Source organism: Acartia tonsa, chromosome 10 (genome assembly GCF_053477335.1).
Source record: "Acartia tonsa isolate MP-2025a chromosome 10, ASM5347733v1, whole genome shotgun sequence".
Classification (NCBI taxonomy): Eukaryota; Metazoa; Arthropoda; class Copepoda; order Calanoida; family Acartiidae; genus Acartia; species Acartia tonsa.
Window position 1 is genome coordinate 41605650 of NC_137269.1, and position 23472 is coordinate 41629121.

General features: G+C 31.6%; 1 protein-coding gene across 3 annotated transcripts in view; it reads left to right on the top strand.

The window, feature by feature from the left end:
- Positions 1-23472, top strand: part of LOC145330069 (glutamate receptor ionotropic, NMDA 2B-like) — a 177149-nt gene that overhangs the window by 32684 nt on the left and 120993 nt on the right. For all 3 annotated transcript variants that reach the window (XM_080174614.1, XM_080174615.1, XM_080174616.1), the window contains exons 9-11: positions 18278-18354; positions 21926-21989; positions 22768-22814. In XM_080174614.1, coding sequence (XP_080030740.1) covers positions 18278-18354; positions 21926-21989; positions 22768-22814 — 188 coding nt within the window. The remainder of the gene's footprint in view (positions 1-18277; positions 18355-21925; positions 21990-22767; positions 22815-23472) is intronic.

Here is a 23472-nt window from a genome sequence, read left to right on the forward strand (position 1 = left end):
GAATATACCTAGTGGTCCTGTAATGGTTTTAAGCTATTTTCTGGGGGGTTTGAACACCCCCAACTCCCCCCCTAAAAAATGAAAAATACCCCCCCCCAAAAAAAATATTTTTTTTACTTTTTCTTTTTAAATCTAAAATACAAAAAATTAGGTTGATCAAACCTCTTGGGGCAAAGCCCCTAGAGGCTAGGGGCGAAGCCGCTAGTTAATATATAAAGGAAGAAATTCTTTTAAACATAGGATACATTACATAGTTAACATTTTAGTTCTTTTGTATAGAAAAAGAGTCTAAAGTAATAGAAGGTATGACAGTCTGAACGGGATTCTGCTTTTCAAGAAAGCTAATTCAAAAAAAACTGTAGAAATTATCCTAAATTTCATAAAAAAGTAAACCATGGAATAAAATTTTTTAAATTTTTTTTTGTAATAAACCTACTAATTTTATTACTATTATTCACACAAATCTCAGGACCAAGTGAGTAAAGATTGTTGATGTTAAATGTACCCGTTACAATGCAAATTGTTTGTACTTGTTTTTTATAAATTCATCTGTTCTTTTATAATTATCACCAGTTTGTCAAAAATGTTTCAGATTTTGGTGGATTTCTTAGTGTGAAATAATGTTCAGATTGGGTTCATGGAAAGAAAACGAAGTAGCGGATTTCTTCGTATTTTTACAGTAGCTTTTGATAGGTTATTTTAGGTTAGGCTAGGTAAATGTTAATGATTGCCCCGCAGGGTTAGGAAAAAGACTCACAGGGTTAAGGTTACTCGCAGGGGCTAGTAATAGGAGAATAGCTACTGTGAAAAACGACGAAACCCGCCGCTTTATTTTCTTTCCATGATCCACAGCTTTTTTCAACCATTAAAAAAAAGCACCTTGAACTAAACAAAACATTCAATTTCTAAAGACCATTTAATTATTTAAAAGATAACGGAAAAGAAGGGTTTCATTTAAAAAAGCTTTTTTTAATTTATCACCTTTTTAAAAGCACTCTAAAGTGCCTTAAGATTTATCATTAAAAAATATAAACATTTTTTGACAAACTGATGCATTCAAAAATCGCTGTTTTTAATGTTGTAAAAAATGTATGTTCATGTACCCCAGTTATTTGATTAAACCCTGTAATTTGTCAGTGGCGAATCTGCTCTATGTTTCTATGTGTTGGACGGCAGAGAGAAGGGACAATGGATTTTATATCACGCTATTCTCCAGAGCTTTACGTCTTATTATTCGTTGGCTTACCAACTTAGAGGACTTTTACTAAATTTTGATTGGTTTACTAATATGAGGGTTCAAACGTTTCAATCAACCATTAATTTTAATATACAGAAGGGGAAATTTTGTGTGTCATCATTGGGGATGTACATCTATTTATCGGCCATTGTCTTATCCCTTTAGATCCCTGGTTGGACGGTCTGACAATAATGTACAGATTAAAAATGCTAGATTGTACTTAGGAAGGTGTTTCTAAATGAATAATCTGTGAAAAAAATAGAATTATTTTTGTCTGTTAGATATCTGAGGTGAATTCTTAAAAAAACTTTTGCCCCACTAAAATCAGTGAGGCAAACTAAAAATTTAGAGGGAATAATTTTGCCCCACTAAAATTTTATTGGGGAAAACTGATTTTAGTGGGGCAATTTTTTTTTAAAGAATTCACCTCTATTTTTTTGTCACTACTATTGGACATTATCTTTCTTGTTATAAATAAAAATGTTTTAATTATTATATGTAGCAAAGCTAACCTTTAACTCACTTAACCCAATGGTCTTAATTTAATCATTAAAAATAAGTATAATAATAAAATAATTGATTTGAAAGTGCTTTGCTGAATGTATTTTTTTGAAATTTAAGTGTTTTTTTCACCATGTTTTAAAAATATGTAAATTCTACTAATTGTTGCTAGCTCTGTTACCCTTTAAATAACCTTAATCTTATCCTTTAGATATATTATAACTTTGTGGTAATTTCTAGGTTTGGCAATCCGTATTCGAATCCGGTATCCGGAATCCGCCCAATTTTTTGGACAATTTTGGAATCCGAATCCGTTTTTTAATAGCGGATTCGGATTCTTATTATGTAGGCTAAAATTGGCGTCTTGAGTTTTTTTCTTTCAACTCCCCCTTTTTGAAGGCAAAGATTATCATCATTATATATAAAAATCTTTTAAAATCTGGTTCGATTCTCGGAAGTGAATTATAGAGAACACCAAGAACATTAATTTTAAGGACATATGTAGCAATTAAATTTTTAAAGAATCCTTTTAAAATATTGCTAGAATCCGGAATCAAAATCCGGAATCCGCCTAAAATAAGAATCCGGAATCCGCAGGAATCAGCCATTTTTTTTGGACGGATTCTTGTAAGAATCCGAATCCGGTCCGGATTGCCATCCCTATTAATTTCAATACACTATTAAGTACGTTCGCTAATGCTATAAGGTTTAAGCCCATTAAAGTTATTAATCTAACTCGTTGTATTTTAAAAGCGAAGCTTTTCTATAATTAGGGTCTGTCCGTCCGTACGTCTGAGATGGAAAGCTTTTGTTTTATTAATTTAGGCATGTTAGAATTGCCCTATCGATTTCAAACTTTGCATGGTGATTCCTGTAGTAGTTAGGTACGATTTAGCAAGCGTAGAAACTATATACTCATTACCAAAATGTCCGTACGTCCATTTTTAACATGTTGATTTTTTTACAATGTGTATGTGATCCAATTATCCGATTGTTCTGATTTTTGGTTTACTGATTCCTAGGACAACAAAGTACATTATTATAAGCAAAGCAACTCTATAATCAAGTCCTAAAAATGCAAGTATGTCCATAAACATTATCCTGTATCAAGAAGTTTTTCAACAAATTTACTCACAATTATGCTTTGACTCTTATTCATTTATATTCTAATTTTTCAGTTTTGACACTATACAAGTGTTAATGTCCATTTGTCCTACCGTTTCAGAGCTTCGCTTTTATGGATGTTGTCATCCTTGTTAATAATTTAAATTTTATGAATCTACAATTATGGTGGGTACGTCCGTCCGTAACGGTTAGCTTGTTTTGTTCATTTAGACATGTTAGAACTGTCATATTTATTTCAAACTTTGTATGATGATTCTTATAACAGAAAGGTACGACTTAGAAAGTTTAGCTTCCTTATAATCGAAACCATTTAAAACATGCTGATTTTTTAACCTTTTTATCAATCACTTTTTGTATGATATAATTATCCTATTCATCTGATTTTTGGAGTACTGATTCCTATTACAACAAAGTACAATATTATAAGCGAGTCATCTATATAATCAAATTCTAAAAATGAATTAAGTGTGTCCTTTTACTGTATTAGGTTTACTTATTAAGTTCTGACACTCAATAAGTGTTTTTTATTCCTTCCTCCTGATTTCATAGCTCTGCTATCATGGATGTTTTTTATTCTTGTTTATTAATAAATTGAAGATAAGGAGATTTAGTTTTTCATTTGTTTATTTATCACTGTAGGTTAGGTTATATTGGGTACTTGATAGATCCTGCACCGCAGGGTTAAAGCACACCATAGGGATGCTGTGAGTATTGGTTTAAAAAATATGACGTAACAAAAAAATTAGCCAATGAGAGTCCACTATGCATGCCGCCATTGGTCAATAACGGCCTCTCATTGACTAATTTTTTTTTTGTTACGTCATATTTTTTAAACCAATACTCACAGCATCACCATAGGTCCCACAGGGTTTGGGTTATCCGAAAGTTTTAATAAAAATGCCCCCTCATTTTTACGATTTATATCTAAACTAAGTCTGGGAGGAAGGGTGGGGGGGGGGGGGGGGTGGAGGGGTAGTCAGTTCTTCAGAGGCAAATCAAAGAAAAGAAATCTACAAACTAATTAGGGTAAGTAAAATATCATATTTGAATTATTCTAATCGCCAAAAACATTTTTCTTACACGGGCGACCCATATTTATTTCTTATTAAAACAAGGAAAATGAATAATTATATAATTAATGATGAAATGTTTTGTTTACGATAAAATGCAAGTTTTTCAAGAAAGCCTTCAGACACAATTTTTAGTAGCGTTGCTACACTACGAGTTTTTCAGTTGTCTTTCTGTACTGTCCAATGTTAAAGACGTTTAAAGATTTGTTTTTTTTTACCTTGTTAATTTAGGGGTTTGATAAGGAGGTAGGCTTTTACTTAGGAATTGATATTCATTGTTATGGTTTTCTAAATCAAAATTGACACAAACACATGTATGTAATTTTTGGCTTTAATAATTTTCTAAGGAGGATGTTGACACCCCCCTTCTGCATGCCAATATTAAAAAAAAACTTTTTTAATTTTAATTGATACATTTGCTGGAGAGAAAATATGCCTAAAGGAACGAAAAGAGATAACCGTGACGTACAGATGGTCATACAGACCCCAATTACAGAACAGCTTCGCTATTAAAAAGAATAATAAAGGAGATGATATAGACATAATGAATTATTAGGTATCTTTGCTATTCAAAGAAAAAACTTTGGTGCTAGTAATGCGAATCATTCTTGCAATTTTGTACTGTAAATCTGCGCCGTACTTTTGAAAATTATCACTATAGGTACTTTCAATATTGCTAAAAAAATGATTTGTAAATTTGTAATAACTGTCAGAATAGTTTGATAAATCATAGCAAAAGAAATAACACCAGTTTAAAGGGCATTCGTTTGGCAATTCAGGGTTAATGAAACAATCCACCGTGCCTACTTTTGCAGAGGCCAAAATGTTTGCAAAGACCTAAAGTTTTGTTGACATATATCAAGAAGTACAAGAATGTCCGTGTGCGCAATGACAAAAGAAATTAAGAGACTAATTCAAATATCTAAATTTATTTTTGATTTTAAAACCGCCTTTTAAATAAACATTTTAAGAATATAAAAGCCTTATTTTGTAAACCTTGAGAAACCCCACAAGTACAGAATATGGAAGGTACAAAATCAGACCCCCAACATGCCTACCACCCAAATTTTAGGCTGATTGGATTTAGCTATGAAAAAATGAAAATAATTTGTTATCCCATAATATAAAGTGGTGTTTTTTTTCTGGCTGAAGCTATAGATCTCGGGAACTGTTCTCCTTTGTGTCTATTAGAGGCTAGGGGCAAAGCAACTATTAATCAATATTTTAAACACAACAAAATATATCTTCATGTTGCTCTATTTTAATTTTTAAAAAATTACTACTATAATTTCATCGATTTTATGTAAGATTTCATTCTTGCAACCAACCTATACTTTTACTTATTATGTTATTACGTTAATTAGTTTCCTAATATATTTAATGACTTTCTTACATGAAATGTAAAAAAGTGCCTATTGAGAAATAAGGGAGTTGAGAGGGAGGGGGATCCTATGCAAAACCCCTGCAGGGTCTATACCTGGAGTGTACTGGTTAGGGCGATGAAGGTTAAATAGTCTAAAACCGTCCTCCCTCCTCCAAATCTTACAAAGCGAAAAAATAGGCAGAATTCCAAAAAGGAAGCTCAGACATGTATGTGAAATGTATGTTTCCATGTAAAATCGTGCAAAAGGGGATGAAGGGGTGGGGGGGCACCCTATAGGCAAAATAAAGAGGAGGGGGGGGGTGTGGTTGTTTTACTACACTCTACACCCCTTGTGACGACAAGGGTCTACCCCCCCCCTCCCTCCCTCCTTAAAAAAGCCAATAGGAGTGTCAAGCTAAAATAGTCACAAATTCCCAAATGTACCCGCATACATTTCCTAGTCAAAGGAGACTTGTTTGACTTTTGAATACATAAGGGGGTTTATCAACCCTCTGTTAACGAAATTACACACTTTTTTTTGTCTTTTTTACACCCCCCTCGATTTGGGTTTTAGAGGGATGTAAAAATTGTAAGTGGAGACTAAAAATTTTCTAGTACACTACTCGCACCACTCTGACAGAACAAAAGTGCACGCGCTACTGGATGAAATACAAAGTTTTTACATAATATATGAGAAGTAATCTTGTAATTATTCCACATTACAAAATGATAATTGAATCTGCATTGTATAAACTAAGTGACAAAGAAAATATTCCTAGCATAAAAAAGCTTTAAAAAGTAAAATATAGAGAACATGTCTTTTAAACCCCTCAAAAAAGTTTGGACGTCCTTTGACAGATAATACAACCAAAGATGAATAATGAAATAACACATAAACAAATTGAATGCAACAAATCTTTATAGAATATGTTAGGCGTGTCTAAATATTATTATTTGTAAATGATTTATTCTTCATAAAAGGGAAGCTCTTTATAATTATTGTAGGTCCGTCCGTACGTAATGGATAGCTCTTTTCGTTAATTTGACATGTTAGAATTGTCCTATAATTTCAAATTTACATGATGATTCCTATAACAATTTAGATAAGATTGCAGCAGCTTTTTAATCGTTACCAAGACCTAAAACTTTAATTGTGTACTTTAATAGTTTCCTGTATTTAAGCAGTTTTGCAACAAATTTACTTACAATTTAGTTCATACTTATACATTCATATTCTGCTTATTCAGTTCTCTCTATAAATGTTAATGTTCGTTTGTCCTGCTGTTTGAGAGCTTCACCTTTATGGATGTTGACATCCTTGTTTTATCAAACAATTATATAATTTTAGTTGTTAATGATATATAATATTTATGAAATAAAAACAATTTTGAAGAACCCAGGAAGGAAGGGATAGGTAATGACTTGTCTTTCTCCTAAAAGTTTTAATAAAATTATGCCTTTTAGTAGCTAATTTATGCAAGTGGCCGGGTCATACTAAAAATCATGTATTGCATCGTATTATATACAAATATGTTATAATTTGGGCTAACAACACTGTCATTAGTCTTTTAACTTCTCATTTTAATATCTGCAGAAAGGTGTCTATAATATGATGCGATAATAGTTATTTCTCGCATCGTATTATAAACGGCTTTCCGCGGATATAGAATGTACAATTATAAGATTAAAACTAGTTTTTTTTAGCCCCGAGGTGCCAAAGGCACCGGCTAAAAAACTGGTTTTAATCTTATGATTGTACATTTATATATTCGTAGAAAGCTGGATATAATACGATGCTAGACATAGTTTTTTCGTATGGATGAGAACCGGTTCCTATCCACCGGATTCGAATAAATACGAGAAATACTATTCTCTTTTCCTGGGTAGAATCACTTTTTATTTTTCTAGTTGGCTAGCTCCCCCATCCTCCGTAAAGTTGTAGATACTTCTAGATTAGGTTAATAAATATAACCCTGCGGGACAATACCCTTTGTAGACCTCCTAACATATATAAATAATTCTAACATGTCTATGTCTATTAGGATTTTTTAAATGGTCGTACAGCTTTCTGGTAACGGTTTTAGAGTCGCTACGCTATCTTCGTATCTAACTGTTATAGGAATCATCATGTAAAGTTCAAAATCGGTTGGATAATTCTAACATGCCTAAATTAACGAAAAGGGCTGACCGGTACGGACGGACCGACCGACCCTAATTATAGAAAAGCTTTGGGATCTACTGCAGTTCACGGTAAAATATTGCTGGTAACGAATATTGCAAAAAGATATGCATTTTAAAGGCTGCTAGCTGCCAAACGGCTCAACGTACAGATCATGCCCGCACACTGTTTTAAGCAACATAAGAAAGCCTACAAATAATCTGGATTAGCCATAATTCAATAATGCATAATTATCTCGCAGTGCAGAGAAATGCGCGAAAAAGGCCTATTTTACGCGTTTTTTTTTTACTTCAGTGAAGCTTTCCGTGTGCATCATTGGATCTTGGCTATTCCAGATTATTTTTAGGCCTTCTTATACCGCTTAAAATGGTGTGCGGGTATGATCTGTACGTTCAGCCGTTTGGCAGCTAACAGTCTTTTAAATTGATAGATTTTTGGCAATATTCGTTACCAGCAATATTTTACCGTGAACTGCAGTAGATCCAAGCTTTGCTTTTCATAAAAAGATAAAGTGGGGTTTAAGGTGCTCTGCTGACAAATTTTAGAATTTTTCTAAAAATGGTTTGTACATTTAGTTTTCAAATTGTAAATAACAAATATTTGACATTTCAATTATTTCTGATTTTTGACACAGAATTTAAAAATTCTTTTCATAGTTTAATTTGTTTTTTAAAAGTTAGATTTAAACTTTTTAATTACTTTCTGTTAGGTTAGAAAAAAATACCAGTCCCCCTGTCAACCCCCTTCCTTCATTTTTAATTTATTTTTAATATTTAAATTAAGAGGTTTCAGTGCACAATAGGCTCTTTGTGGGAATGCACCTAGTATTATTAAGTATTACTAATAATAACCAATTTTTTATGTTTGATGTAAACTTTAATGCATGGTTAAATATCTTAAAAGAATTCGTTGGTCTTAAAATTATGTATTGTCAATTAAATGAAATCTGGATGGGGTTGTACAAATCAGCAGTGTTTAAATTATTCAATTAATTATTATATTGTAAGGAAGGGATACTTTTGTTTCTGTGTTTGTTCTATGCCTCAATTGTTGAAATCTACTGTTTTTTAAAAGCTTTTCTTTCCTGGGGGAATGTCCGTAAGTTCATCCTTTCGTACGTAACGGTTAGCTTCTCAATATCGTTATCGTTAATTTAAGCGACAAAGCCCAAATTGTGTTAAGATTGTGTCAAAAATGATCCATCAAAACATTAGGAGCATTGACAAAAATTCAAATAATTTTCTATATCTACTAAATGAATTAAACTCTAACATAGATATAATCTGCTTCACAGAAGTATGGGGTAACATTAATAACCTTATCATTCCTGGATACCACGAACCAGCAACATTACTTAGAAAAAATAAAAGAGGGGGGGGGGGTTAGCATATACTGCAAAGATTACATAAACTTTAAAGTTATAAAAGAAATGACAGTTATAAAGGGTCATATTGAATTCCTAACCATCGAATATAAAACAAAAAACAAAACCAATATCCTTTCAACTCTCTACAGACCCCCTTCACAATGTACACATGACATCGAAAACTGCATTAAAGATATTAAACTGCTCTTGGAATATAAGGACACACATTTCCCAAACACTAACTATGATATACTTGGGGATCTAAACATGGACATCCTTAAATATAACACTATGGAAATTATTAGAAAATTCTACCAGACCTTTGAAAATCAAAACATAATACCCCTAATCAACAGACCCACTAGAGTCACTAATAACACTGCTTCTATCATTGATAATATACTATCAAATAATTATAATAACAGTAAAAACAATATCATATGCAACTCAATTACCGACCACTTCTTAATCATTAAATCCATACAAAAGACAGATATCACCTACAAAAATGCTACCAACACTTATCACCGCAGAAAATTTAACACTGACAACATAAACCACTTCTCAAACAAACTAATCAGTGAAGACTGGTCGCACATTCTCAATACAAACAACACAATTGACAAATGGAACAAATTTTTCAATAAAATAGACAATATATTTAATGAATCATTCCCAAACAAAAAATACACCTTAAAAAAAGATAAAAAAAAAGACACCAATTTTTCGCCATGGATAGATGACGAGATTAAGAAACTATTCAAAATTGAAAGGAAATTATACCTTAAAAAACTTAAAAGTAAACTACCCTTACATAACACACAACACGTAGAGTTTAAAAAAGAGCTACAATCCAAAATTAGGAAAGCTAAAATTAAATACTATGAAAATGAATTCAAAAAAACTAAACACGACTCCAAAGCTATGTGGAGATCAATCAACAAAGCCACAAACAGACACACTAATAACAAAAAAAATACTAAACCTGACAAAATAATAATTAACAATAAAGAACTAACTGAAGATATTGACATTGCTACAGAGCTAAACAAATTCTTTAATGGAATTGGTACAGAGCTATCTAATAAAATTCATACAGACAATACAAAACAACAAGAATACATAAATAACATACATGAACAAAACACTAGATTCAAATTCAAAAACATAACAGCTGATGATATAACAAAAATAAATAAGACACTAAAACCTAAACTATCTGCAGGACCAGATGGAATCCCAAGTGTCATAATCAAAACCATCTTACAAAAAATACCCAGAGTTTTAGCTAATATAATAAACAGCTCGCTACATTCAGGTATTGTTCACACCAGATTAAAAGCAGCAATCATCGTTGCAATCTACAAAAAAGGCAGCAAAACCAATCCTAACAACTACAGACCAATCGCTCTTATAAATGCCATTTCCAAAGTGCTTGAAAAAGTTGTTGCTCACCAACTAAGAATGTACTTAGAAAAAAACAATATACTTTCATGCAAGCAATTTGGATTCAGATCATTACACTCATGCATCCATGCAATGATTGCAACTATGGAAAAAATCGAAAAGGACAAAGATAATAAGATGTCAACATCTTCCATATTCATAGATCTTACCAAAGCATTTGACACCATTGACATAAACATACTACTAACCAAACTAAAAAAAATAGGAATACAAAATACAGAACTCAACTGGTTCAAAAATTATCTAAATGGCAGAACACATACATGCAAAATCGGGGAAAAATTCTCCAACTTTCTAGCTTCAAAAATTGGGGTGCCACAAGGATCAATACTAGGACCATTACTTTTCATCATTTATATAAATGATTTATCAGACATGATCAAATGTTTCATAAATCTCTTTGCAGATGACACCATGATTGCAGTAAGTGGCAAAAACAAAACAGAAATAGAAACCCTAGGAAACACTTTAATGGCAGAAATCACTGAATGGTTCAACCACAATAAACTAACCCTAAACCCCACTAAAACCAGAATTATAAATTTCAACACAAAACAAGAAATTAACATTAAGATAAACGATACCATCATACAAACTGTTAAAAGCAATCACATTAATACTCAAGAATCCTCTTTCAAATTCCTAGGATTTCTATTAGATGAAAAGGCAAATTTTAAGAGCCACATCAATAAAACAATAAGTAAATTAAATACATGCAATCATATCTTAAGAAACATAAAAAAAGAGATTCCAACAAAGCAAAAAATACTATGCTACAATGCACTAGGTAAGCCTTTCATAGAATATGGAATTAGCATTTGGGCACCAAACAACACAAAAGCTTTAAATACAATCACTACTATACAAAAACGTATCATTTTAAACATACATGGTTCATCCAGAAGAATCCACACTGAACCACTCTTTAAGAAATACAAAATTCTCAAATTCAAAGATCTAATCACATACAATAACCTATTAATAGGACACTCCGTTTTCTATGAATACGCACCAACTGCAATTCTAAACTTAATAAAAAAAGAAGTTCCACATGAGAGACTACGCAGGAATATTTGGAACTTAAAAATAAACGGAGCAAACAAATCATCTATAACAAAATTTACCATTCCCAAAGACTGGAATGAACTAAATATAGAATTAAAACAAATAAAAAACAGAAAAAAATTTTAAAAAGCAATACTAAAACACTTTACAGATAAATACAAACTATTCATAAACTGTAGCGATCATAATTGCAATATCTGCTACTAAAACCTACACAATAACCCTTGTACATGTCCATAAAATAATTACTTATGAACATACTCTCAGCCTTCAGCCTGCCTTGTCCTCCGCCGTCTTCTCACAATCAGTAACATGAAAATTAAAATTAAGTCATGGGTAAACCTACAATAGTATCTATTATACAAATGTAGTGCCATGATCTTCCTAGTTATATTTAATATTTTATTATTGATATTGTTTATTCAATGTAATGAACTTATATAAAAATTTGTTATAATTAGTGGAATTAATAAATATCTATCTATCTATCTATCTATCTATCTATCTATCTAATAAAATGAGGATGATAGGAGGAGAAGTGGGAAAGAATACCCCTAATAAAGAGATGGATAATCCCTCATTTTTATTACGTCATATGGATCATTTTTGACACAATTTTAACACAATTTTAGCTTTGTCATTTAAGCATGTTAGAATTGTCCTATCGACCTTAAACTTTGCGTGATAACTCCAGTAACAGTACGATTAAGAAAGCGCAGCAACTCTATAATCGTTATCAGAAAGTACGTACTTACTGATTTTTAACTTTATCCTATTCATCTGATTTTTGGAATATGGTTCCAAGGACTACGAGCTACAAGCATCTCCCTAATCAAGTGCTAAAACTCCTTAAACGTTATTCTGTATTATCGCAATTTTTCAACGTACACATTTTTGTTTAGACTTACAAATTAATGTTCTGACACACCATAAGAGTTCTGCTTATTTCGTTCTGACACTCTAGAAGGGTTTACATTCGGTAGTCAATTCAAGAGCTTTGCTTTTTTTGATGTTGTCATCCTTGTGTATTAACTATTTTTTTTGGAGGGGGGGGGGGATTCTATTTTCCCTCTCTCACTCTTTCTCTGTGTATCATTAATTAATAATGTAATAATTATGAAATTATAAATTTAATGTAATACAGTTTTTATGCAATTTTAAATAGCACAGTTAAGTTACTAGTTTTGGGGCAATAATAGTTATTTATCGCATCGTATTATAGACAGCTTTTCGCAGATTTTAAAATAAGATTATTTAATTAAACCTGTTTATTAACAGTTAAACTCGAGGTGCCTAAGGACCGAGCTAACAAAACTACAGGGTCATTCAAGAGAAATGCATTTTAAAAAAAAACTTAATTAATTATGCATAGAAGAAAAACAATTATATAAAATACTTTATATACTAAGAAAACCTGTTCTTGGGACATTTATGTTTCAAATATTTAAAATAAAAGTTATCGCAAATATACTTAGTAAATAATAAATCCAACAAAATATAACTTAAAAACCAGTTTTTCCATAGGGTTTATTTTTAAGGATTTATGGATTTAAAGGTTGTGCAAAGAATGCGCACATTTTAAGATTAAAAATGCGCTGCTTGTATTAATAGAAGAAAAATGTTATAACATAACGTTATAATCGTCATTCTTGTGCTACTTATAGTAAAGGAGCTACGTGGTAAAATGTTTCAACTTACATAAAACTTTTCAACTATTATATCAATGACCCTGCAGTATTGATATTGTGATTTTTATTTTAGGGTTTGTGGAAAATTGTCTATAATACGGTGCTATACACGATTTTTAGAACTTCCGTTTCCATAGGTTTATAACCCTGTTATGTCATTTATTGGCTGTTAAACTTTGTTTACTTTTAGTCTATTTTTATTGGTTAATTCCAAACAATTAACCAAACTTTTGAATCGATAATTTTGATATACAGAAGGGGTAATTTTGATTATCATTATTGGGGATGTACATCAAATTATTGTCCATTGTCTTATCCTTTAAGATATATCAGTAAAATATATATATTTTTCACATCGTATTATAGAAATTTATCCGCGAAGAGAGAATAAAGAATGGAGAAAATAGTGGTTTATTTGGAACAGAACCGATTTGAAATTAGCGGAAAATGTGCTTTTATCAGACATAACTGTCTTTGTTTATCATTAATTACGCTCAAAAATTTTTTAAAGAAAATGTACACTTTTTTGATGTCATTATTACGTAGAACGTATTGTGTAAGCGGTTTTTTTCCGTCATTTAATATCATTTCTGTACACTTTAGTCATGGAGAGAGGACATTTACTACAAAAATCTAAAGCTCTATTTCTTTTAACAATGGATATAGAATATACGTGGATATTATGACAGGCGAAAAATTGTCAAAATTGTCGTTAATTTAGGTTACTGACATTGAACTTATTTACTCAGTACGTTCATTCAGTAGGAGAGGAGGGGATGGGGTAGAGGGAGTGTAATCATTGTTTTAGCCCGCTGTGAGATTCACTTTATGTAAAAACCAGGAAAATCTGTTGTAATATCCTATATATAATATATCCCTTCTTTTAACTTGTGTAAACCAGTTAATGGATTCATAGATCCTTTTATATAAAACTAGCTGTTACGCCCCTAGAGGCCTCTAGGGGCACTAAAGGGTGAGGCCGGAAAGTCGGACGGAAAGACGAAATTTTTTCTAGGGGTGATTTTCCTTGGGAGGGTGGTGGTACCCTCCACAAAAATAGTTATTAACCTTCCAAGGACCTATTAGAAGCTATCCTGTAAAGGAGAACCACGTAGGTTCACCGGTTAGCGAGATCCTTCGGTACACACAAACAGACAGACAAACAGACATCCTGTTACTTCATTATAAGGATAGTAAAATGGATTTATTCTTACATGGATAATTTACCAGATTATCATGTACTCTAATTAGTGAAACCTGTAGCTGGCTGAACTAACGACCCCCTTCCATCCACCTAATGTATCACAACTCGTCCCCTCCTACTAGATGAACGAACTGACTAATACGTAATGTCCATGTTAGCAATGTGCATAAATTGACAAAAAATTACCCTGTCATAATATCCACATATATTTTATATTCATTAAAACATTAAAAGTAGTTTTTTTTGGGTTTTTTTTGTTAAAATCTCTTTGTCAAAACAACAGTACCGATTTAGTTCTCCATCTAAGAAGAGCTCCACTTTGGTCTCAGGATAGATTTAGGATACTTTATTTTTATGTTGATAGTTCCTCCCCCTCTCTCTCCATGCCAAATCAGAGACCTAGATGCTAAGGGCCCAACCGCTAGAAATATTTTGGTATGCCTTTGCTATTTTAAAATATGTGTTGTACTTTAATGTAATTAGTTATCCTTGTTTTCTTTATACCTCAAAATTGCCTAACATTATATTAAATGGCAAAACATTGTAGTCAGATGATATTTTTTGTATAGATTAATGGTCAGAAAATATATCTATAATACAAAGTAGCTTGATGTCTGTCCGTCCGTCTGTCTGTCCCTTAAGATCTCGGTAACCGCTGAACTGATCGGTTTCTACTCTTCAGGGTATATACCTATTGGTCCTGTGGTGGTTTGAAATTTTGAAATTGATACTGGGGCAGCTCCAATTTTTTTTTTTTTTTAATTACCGCTTGGGGCAAAGCCGCTAGTAAATGATAAAACATCAATATTTGATAGAATTAGGTTGTATGGTTTGGAAGCCTTTCTTTAAAATGTTATATTTTACTATTCATAAAAAAAGACTAGGGTGCTTTCTCTCAAAGTGGTTGGCGAGTACCCCCCCCCCAAAAAAAAAAAAAAATTGAAAAGAAATTTAACAAAAGAGAGGATTGGGAGTTTTCTTGTGCCAAACCCTTTAGGGGGAGAAGGGGGTCCTAACCAAACGATGGATAACCTACCCAGACCATTCTGGGTTACCCGTACCAAACCTAAACTAACCTAGCCTAAAGTTAATGCTCACATTATTTTCTGACTATTTTAGAATTAGGGTGGCGGTTTTTTTTGTGGTAGACTGGACCCTTTGAGGAAACTGCCAAAATAAGTTGCAAATATACGAATCTAGAAAAAAATAAATCAAATAAAAGATTAATTTATTTAATGGATAGTTTTTATTCTTATTTTTATTTCAAATGTAATGCTTTTAATATTTTTAATTATAAGACTTTTCTTTTACAAGGATATTATTACATAATTAAAACTTAAAAGTAATTGAAATTTAATTTATATATTTATAATTAATGTGATAAGTTACAAAAATGTCAATGTTTTATATGTTTGGTTTTTCTTTGTATTAAATTTATGTTAATTTAGATACACTATTTGTTGTAAATGTCAAATGATCAAACTTGAAGATGATTAAATTCCCTCCACATATTATGACGTTGATAGGATAACCAATGAGAGGAAAGCATAAATTTTACCATTGGTCAATTACAGTGTATACTGGCCTCTCATTGGCTATTCTACCATATGACGTCATAATATGTGGAGGGACTTTAATCATCTTCATCAAACTAGCATATCTAATTAAATTACCATATTAATTGATTGAATATATTTAATTTAGGGAGGGCATTTTTTCCAGATATAACCAACAAGCAAAATAAATCTAAAATAATATTTGGGGGGCAAATGGAGAGGTCTTCAATTTTACTATGTGTTACCCACCAACGACAACTAAATATCATGTATAGGTTTCGTGATTTTTTTCGATTAAATTTCGTTGAAGGTAAAATTATTATTCAAAGGGTGGAGCTCCAGCGCTTATCGAGATATTTTTACACAACCATACAGATACCTTTTTTTATAAAAGAAAGATACCTAAAAGTTGTTTTTAGTGATTTGATGTTTATACGTTGTTTGTAATTCTTACTTAATGTTTATAAAATTAAAAATTTATCCAAATTGTTATAAATATTTTATTTAAAAACACTTTTATAAATTAGGATGAAAATTTGGTACTTTGAGCCAACCAAACTTACCTAGATCTTTTTTAAGGTTTTTAATTTAAAATAAGACCAAAATTTGTGGTACAACAATTCCTCTAAAACTTTATAATTCTAATGTTGGCTAAAGTAATGGAATGCATTAACCTTTTAAATATGATTTATTAATATAACTTCCATTCAGGGAGGGAGATGACAATTATATTAAAAGTATTCTACACTTTATGATCAAAGCTATCAAGACATAAATTTCATGCAAAAAGAGGCTCATTTTTGTGTTTTTTTTCCTTTGAATTGTGTGTTAGCGTTTAGTCAAATGCGCTTATTAAGTCAAACTGTTCTTAATTATGAACTTTTCATATATATAAATTTGGGGGGGGGGGGAATTAAGAACAGTTTGACTTAATAAGCGCCTTTGACTAAACGGAAACACATAACTTTACGGAAAATAGGCAAAAAAATTACCTTTTTAGTATGAAGATTAATTTATGACCCATTGTCCTTTCCTACATCCCTGGAGCCTTGCAGTCATTTTTCAAATTATATTTCTCTTCAACAAATTTCGACTAATATTTTTCATTTTTCTTGTCATATTTATCTTTTAGATTTTAAGATGATTAATTTTATGTATTGTTGTAAATGTTTTTATATCCAGTGGATTAGAACCACGCTGGTTCTCAGCCATGATGAAAATTTATGTATTGCATCGTATTATATCCAGAACTCTACAAAAATAAAAATGTACAATCATAAATTTTATTTATTTTTTTTTTTGCCCGTAACTTTGGCTATTCTATTATCCGCGGAAATCTGTTTATAATACGATGCGATAAATAATCATTACTGGCGATTTTGTCTTAAAATAGTCGAGAATACCCCTTAGTGGAACGGTTAAGATTGTTGAAATGATTTAAACTTTCCATTTATTTCTTATTTTTAAAAAATTTGCACATAAATTATTATTCTCTGTTTAACCCTTACAGATCGGGACCCGATTCCCACCTTAATAGATCGGGGAGGGGGCTTATTTAGCCCCCGCCCCCCCTGTTTCTCGGCTCATGTTACAGATAGAGACATAAAAATTTTTCTGGTGGTTCATGGGTATTTTTAGAGAAGTCATGAAGTCACAGCTCTTTATCTTACCTACAAAAATATTACATTGTAAAAACTAAAGGGGGGGGGGGGCTGATTTAGCCCCCCCCCTCTCCCCGATCTGTAAGGGTTAAAATCGTCTGTACCTTCACCTCATCAATATATTATTTCTTGGATGTTGCACCAGATTTTCATGTGTTCTGACAAAGTGATACTTACAACTGGCTAAATAACGTTAACCTTCATCCACCTCCTTTACCCAATCCCCTTTCCTCCTACTGTATGAATGAACTGACCAATAAATGAGGTCCATATTAACAATCTACGTATATCCTATAATCGTACTTGCACCTAAAGGTCATGCACTGTTATTCTCTATGTATAATGTATATGTGAATTAAATATATGAAAATTATTGAAATCTTTAGATGTGTGCATGACTATTTAAGAGATCTACTTAAAAAGCGAACAGTACCCAGCCTAAACCTTTCAAATTAAATAATGGATAAAATAAATTTGCGGTTCTCCTTTATCCATAAATGTTAATATTTCTACAAAGTTTAAAAATTGGTAATTTGTTATCTACTTTCCAGTATGGCTTCCAAACCGATTATTAACCGCTGGATTGGAACCGGTTCTCAGCCATACTGAAAAATCATGTATTGCATCGTATTATATCCAGTTTTCTACGGCATCTCGGGGCTAACAAAACTGGTTTTAATCCTATAAATATACATTTTTATGTCCGCGGAAAGCTGTCTATAATACGATGCGATAAATAACTATTCCCATTGCTCGAAATGATTATTTGAATCCTAAAACTTTATATTATTTTAGTCCCAGTCAAGATTACGAGTGCAACTCGCCCCAAGTATAGAGCATCAAGTTAGCTCTATGTTGTCTCTTCTTATAAGGTAATTTAATAGAGATAATCTAGAGTGTAGCTAGCCCCAAGTATAGAGCATCAAGTTAGCTCTATGTTGTCTCTCCTTATTAGATAATTTATTAGAGATAATCTAGAGTGTAGCTAGCCCTATGTATAAAGCATCAAGTTAGCTCTATGTTGTCTCTTCTTATAAGGTAATTTAATAGAGATAATCTAGAGTGTAGCTAGCCCCAAGTATAGAGCATCAAGTTAGCTCTATGTTGTCTCTCCTTATTAGATAATTTATTAGAGATAATCTAGAGTGTAGCTAGACCCAAGTACAGAGCATCAAGTTAGCTCTATGTTGTCTCTTCTAATAAGGTAATTTAAGAGAGATAATCTAGAGTGTAGCTAGACCCAAGTACAGAGCATCAAGTTAGCTCTATGTTGTCTCTTCTAATAAGGTAATTTAAGAGAGATAATCTAGAGTGTAGCTAGCCCCAAGTACAGAGCATCAAGTTAGCTCTATGTTGTCTCTTCTAATAAGGTAATTTAAGAGAGATAATCCTGAGTGTAGCTAGCCCCAAGTATAGAGCATCAAGATAGCTCTATGTTGTCTTATAAGGTAATTTAAAATTCAAATGAAGCAATATTGCAAAGAGAGAGAGGACAATTGTCTGTTTATTACACTAGTCCCAAAAGTTTTTATAATAACGTTATTTATAATTACTCTAGAGACTTGGTTGGTTCATTAAGTTGAGTATCCAAACTTTTCAACCACTAAATGTATCTACAAAAGGGGTAATTTTGTGCATCATCACTGGGAATGTACATCATTGTATCGCCATTGTCTTATCCCTTTAGATCCCAGGTAATTTGAAACTATAGTTAAGCACTATTGCATAATTCCATACTAAACTTCTGTCTTAATCATTAATACAACAAAAATTTGCATTGTTTTTAACTTCAAACACCTCCCTCCATTAAGTGTTTTGCTTTTGCATCTTTTTTGCAATTATAACAATTATGATAGGTACCATTCTAAAACTTTAAGCTACTTGTGTCGATTAAGATCTCGAAAACCGTTGGTGTGCTTAGTTTTCAAAATGAAACCGCAGTTAGCAAGATATTAAGTAACAGACAGAAAGACAGACATCCAAATAGTTATGTAATATTAGATATATGAATAAAAAGAAAAAATATACACTTTAATGCTAATAAAGTGCGTAATATGTAAAAATATTCACCTAAAATATGGACACAGTATGTAGAACTTTTACGTACATTGTACTTAAAAGTCCAATGTCTATAGATTATTTTAAGAGTCTAGCCTTCATAAAGTTACTAACCCTTTTTAATATGATTAATACACTTAACAAAATCATTAATAAATCAATGGATGACAAATAGACCAATTAAATTAAATACTGAAATGTATTTGTTTTAGGAATTTTCACAAAAAATATCTATCTTGAATATAAACAAATTTCCCAAAAAAAACTTTACAGACGGATAGAAAGAAAAAAGGAGAAAGAATGACAATTGTAATTTTAAAGATATGCGCAAAAAAATGCGCATATATTTAAAATTACTATTGCGCGGTTTGTGTTAATAGTACAGAAATATTATGCATATAAATACCATTTTTGTGCTATTTGTAGTTTAGGGGCTTCTCTGAAAAATGAGAGAAAGGTTAAACAATTTAAAATAAGTTTGAACATTTTAACACGTATCTCCTACACTTTACGTAGCACATAAATGGTTTTCTCGTATTCAACCGAATCCGGTGGATAGGAACCGGTTTTCATCCACCGTCGGCACCTTGGGGCTAAAAAAACTGGTTTTAATCTTATAATTGTACATTCTATATCCGCGGAAAGCCGTTTATAATACGATGCGAAAAATAACTATTAATATATCCAAAATCTAGAGGTTATGACGATTCTAACTGTAAGCATAACATTTCTACTATTAAAACAAGCCGCGCAATTTGAATTTTAAAGATATGTGCATTTTTTGCACAGCCTTCAAATCCATAAATCTTCGAAATAAGTCCTTTGGAAAATCTGTTTTTAAGTCATGATTTGTTGAAATAATAATTTTTAAATATTTAAAACGTAAACTTCCCATAACGATAACAGGTTTTTCAATTATAAAAAGCATTTATAGAAATTGTTTCTATGCATAATTAAGTTTTTTTTAAATCATTTCTCTTGAATAACCTGTAGTTAATCTTTTGTTTTTTGACAATTTGTTCCTTGTTTTGTTTTATTCTTAAGAAATAGTTAAAACATTCTGTACTTTAGGATTATAAAATTCAATATAACAAGGACGATAATACGCCTAAATATACACAAAGTAGCATATGTATATAATATATATCCATTTTTTTGAAGTAATTGACAATTTTACCAAATTTCATCGTTCCCTTTTCAAAGCCTTCCACTACTCTCAGTTGTCAAACAGCTGCAAAACCAATGACTAATAACATGAAATATTTAATAGCCCAAATCCCCCCCCCCCTTTTTTTTAACTCTAACACTGCAAGATACTTTCCTCAGGGGATACTATCCCTGCAAGAAACCTAACCTAGCCTAAAATTATAATCTTATGTTTAATTTTCCCCATAGTAAAAAGTTTTGTCAACTTCTACTTATCCATCAAATGGACAACTTTATTTTATAAAATCATCGCTGAAAATTATACACTAAATATCAGCATATCAACTATCTAAATACACGGATCTAAAGGAATAAGACATTGGCCAATAAATTAATGTATATGCCCAATGATAATACACAAAATTAGCCTTGAATAGATTTCAATTAGTCGTTAAAACATTTGGACACTCTACTAAATGAACCATCCAATCAAAATTCAAGAAAAGTCCCTAAAGTTGTAAAGCCAAAGTTTTTGAATAAGAAAACATACTTAAAGAAGTATGGGGTCTAGTGTAATAAACAGCTCAATGTCCCCTCCTTCCCTGATCTAAACATGTACATTATGTTAATATCAAAATTCCAGAGAATTTTGTCCATTTGTTTTCTGTTTATATACAATTATTCAGAAATAATAGTTCAAGATATTTCCGGTTGGGGTTCGGTTGATCTCCGCAGAGTTAAGAACTAACAAAATCTGTATAATTATCAACCTTAATATAAACTCCCATAATAAGGTTTTAAGAGTTAAATAAGGTTTTTTAGTAGTAAGGCTACTTTACTAAAGTGCAGAAAATATCTTTTCGGTATAGCTTCAAAACCGATCAAAATATCCGTTGGATTAGATCAGGTTTTGGGGTATACTAAAAACTCATGTAAAAATAAATTTAAATTATATTTTTTTGGTAAAAAATGCTTTGTATGCCAGTTGCATTCTTTGGCGGCACTCTTTGACATCTATTTAAAGGGTGGTGGACCCCTCCAATAAAATAGTTTTAAGCCTTCCCAGGTAATATGAGAAGCTACAAGAACCATTTCGGTTCAGCGGTAAGTGAGATCCTTCAATACAAACAGACAGACAGATAGACATACTGATATACAGACTGATAGACAGACAGAAGACATCCTGTTACTTTATTATAGGATATTGCTAGAAACTATAACCTGCTATACATATTTCAGGTATAATTGGCAGCAGTTCAGTGTGGTAACCTCTGATATAGCTGGTCATGATGATTTTATACAGGTTATATTTTATACTCGGGGAGGTAGGGTGGGGTATCTTCTGTTTTAGCTGGTCATGATGATTTTATACAGGTTATATTTTATAGTCAGGGAGATTTTGATAATCATAATTGAGAGTGTACAACATCTTTTAAATTTTTTTCAGTCTTTTCCCGTAAGATCTATAATTTTAAGACAGACTTACATGCATAGTGTTTTCTGACAGTCTTAGCTTCACTTAATTTACTGGATCACAAAGCTAATTCTTAAACAAATTGCTAAAAATTTAAGGTCTGATAACCAGGGATCTAGAGGGATGAGACAATTGATTTACATCCCCAATCATAATAAACAATATTACCCCTTCTGTAGAATATAATTAGTGGTTGAAGCGTATGAACACTTAACTAACCAATAAAAATTCAATAAAAGTCTTTGATGTTGTTAAGTCAACGAATAAGAAAACGTTATTAAGTATGAGACTTAGTGTAATAAACAGTCCATTGCCCCCTCTCTATCTGTCTAATAAACCTTTATATCCCTCGTAAGCTATGATTAGTTATTTCTCGCATCGTATTATAAACGGCTTTCCGCGGATATAGAATGTACAATGTATATAGCCGGTGCCTTCGTCACCTCGAGGCTAAAAAAACTAGTTTTACTATTATGATTGTATATTTTTATATTCGTAGAAAGCTGGATATAATACGATGCTAGAAATAGTTTTTTCGTATAGATGAGAACCGGTTTCTATCCACCGGACTCGAATGAATACGAGAAATCAAATTTTTTTTTCTTAGGCAATCAGAGATACCGTGGCAAGAATGAAAGAAAATATTAATTTTAGGTAATTTAGATATTGCTAGTTGTCAAGTACATTACAACTCACTGTAAATTATATTTACTTCCAAAGATTTTACTTTTATTTTACTTTTAACTGGTTTTAACCTTATAATTTTCATTTCAATATCCTCGGAAAGCTGTTTATAAAACGATGCGATAAATAACAATTCTTCCTAGAGAAATTCCAAATTTAAAGTATAAATTTAGAAATTATAATTTTGTACTTTGAAAACATACTTTATGCATTGAGCTTGAATATGCATTTTATGTTTATATTTATAGCTTTTAATAAGTCTGATCAAAGTACAAGGATAATAATAATTAGTCTTAAGCATTGATTTTCTGCTTATTCAGTTCTGACACTCTACAAGTGTTAATGTTCGCTTGTCCTTCCATTTCAGAGCTTTTCTTTTATGGATGTTGTCATCCTTGTTATTAATACAATGGAGGCAGAATATACGTTAATATTATAACTGTGGAAAAATTGTCGTCAATTTTGCTTGCTAACATAGAACTCCATTATAAGGGAGGGGATGAGGTAAATGAGGTGGAAGGGGGGAATCGTTATAGCCAACAGATCTATTTCTAGCCCGCTGTATGTTTCCCTTTATTAAAGAACATGAAAATCTGGTGTAAGATCCATGTAATAATTTATCCAATAT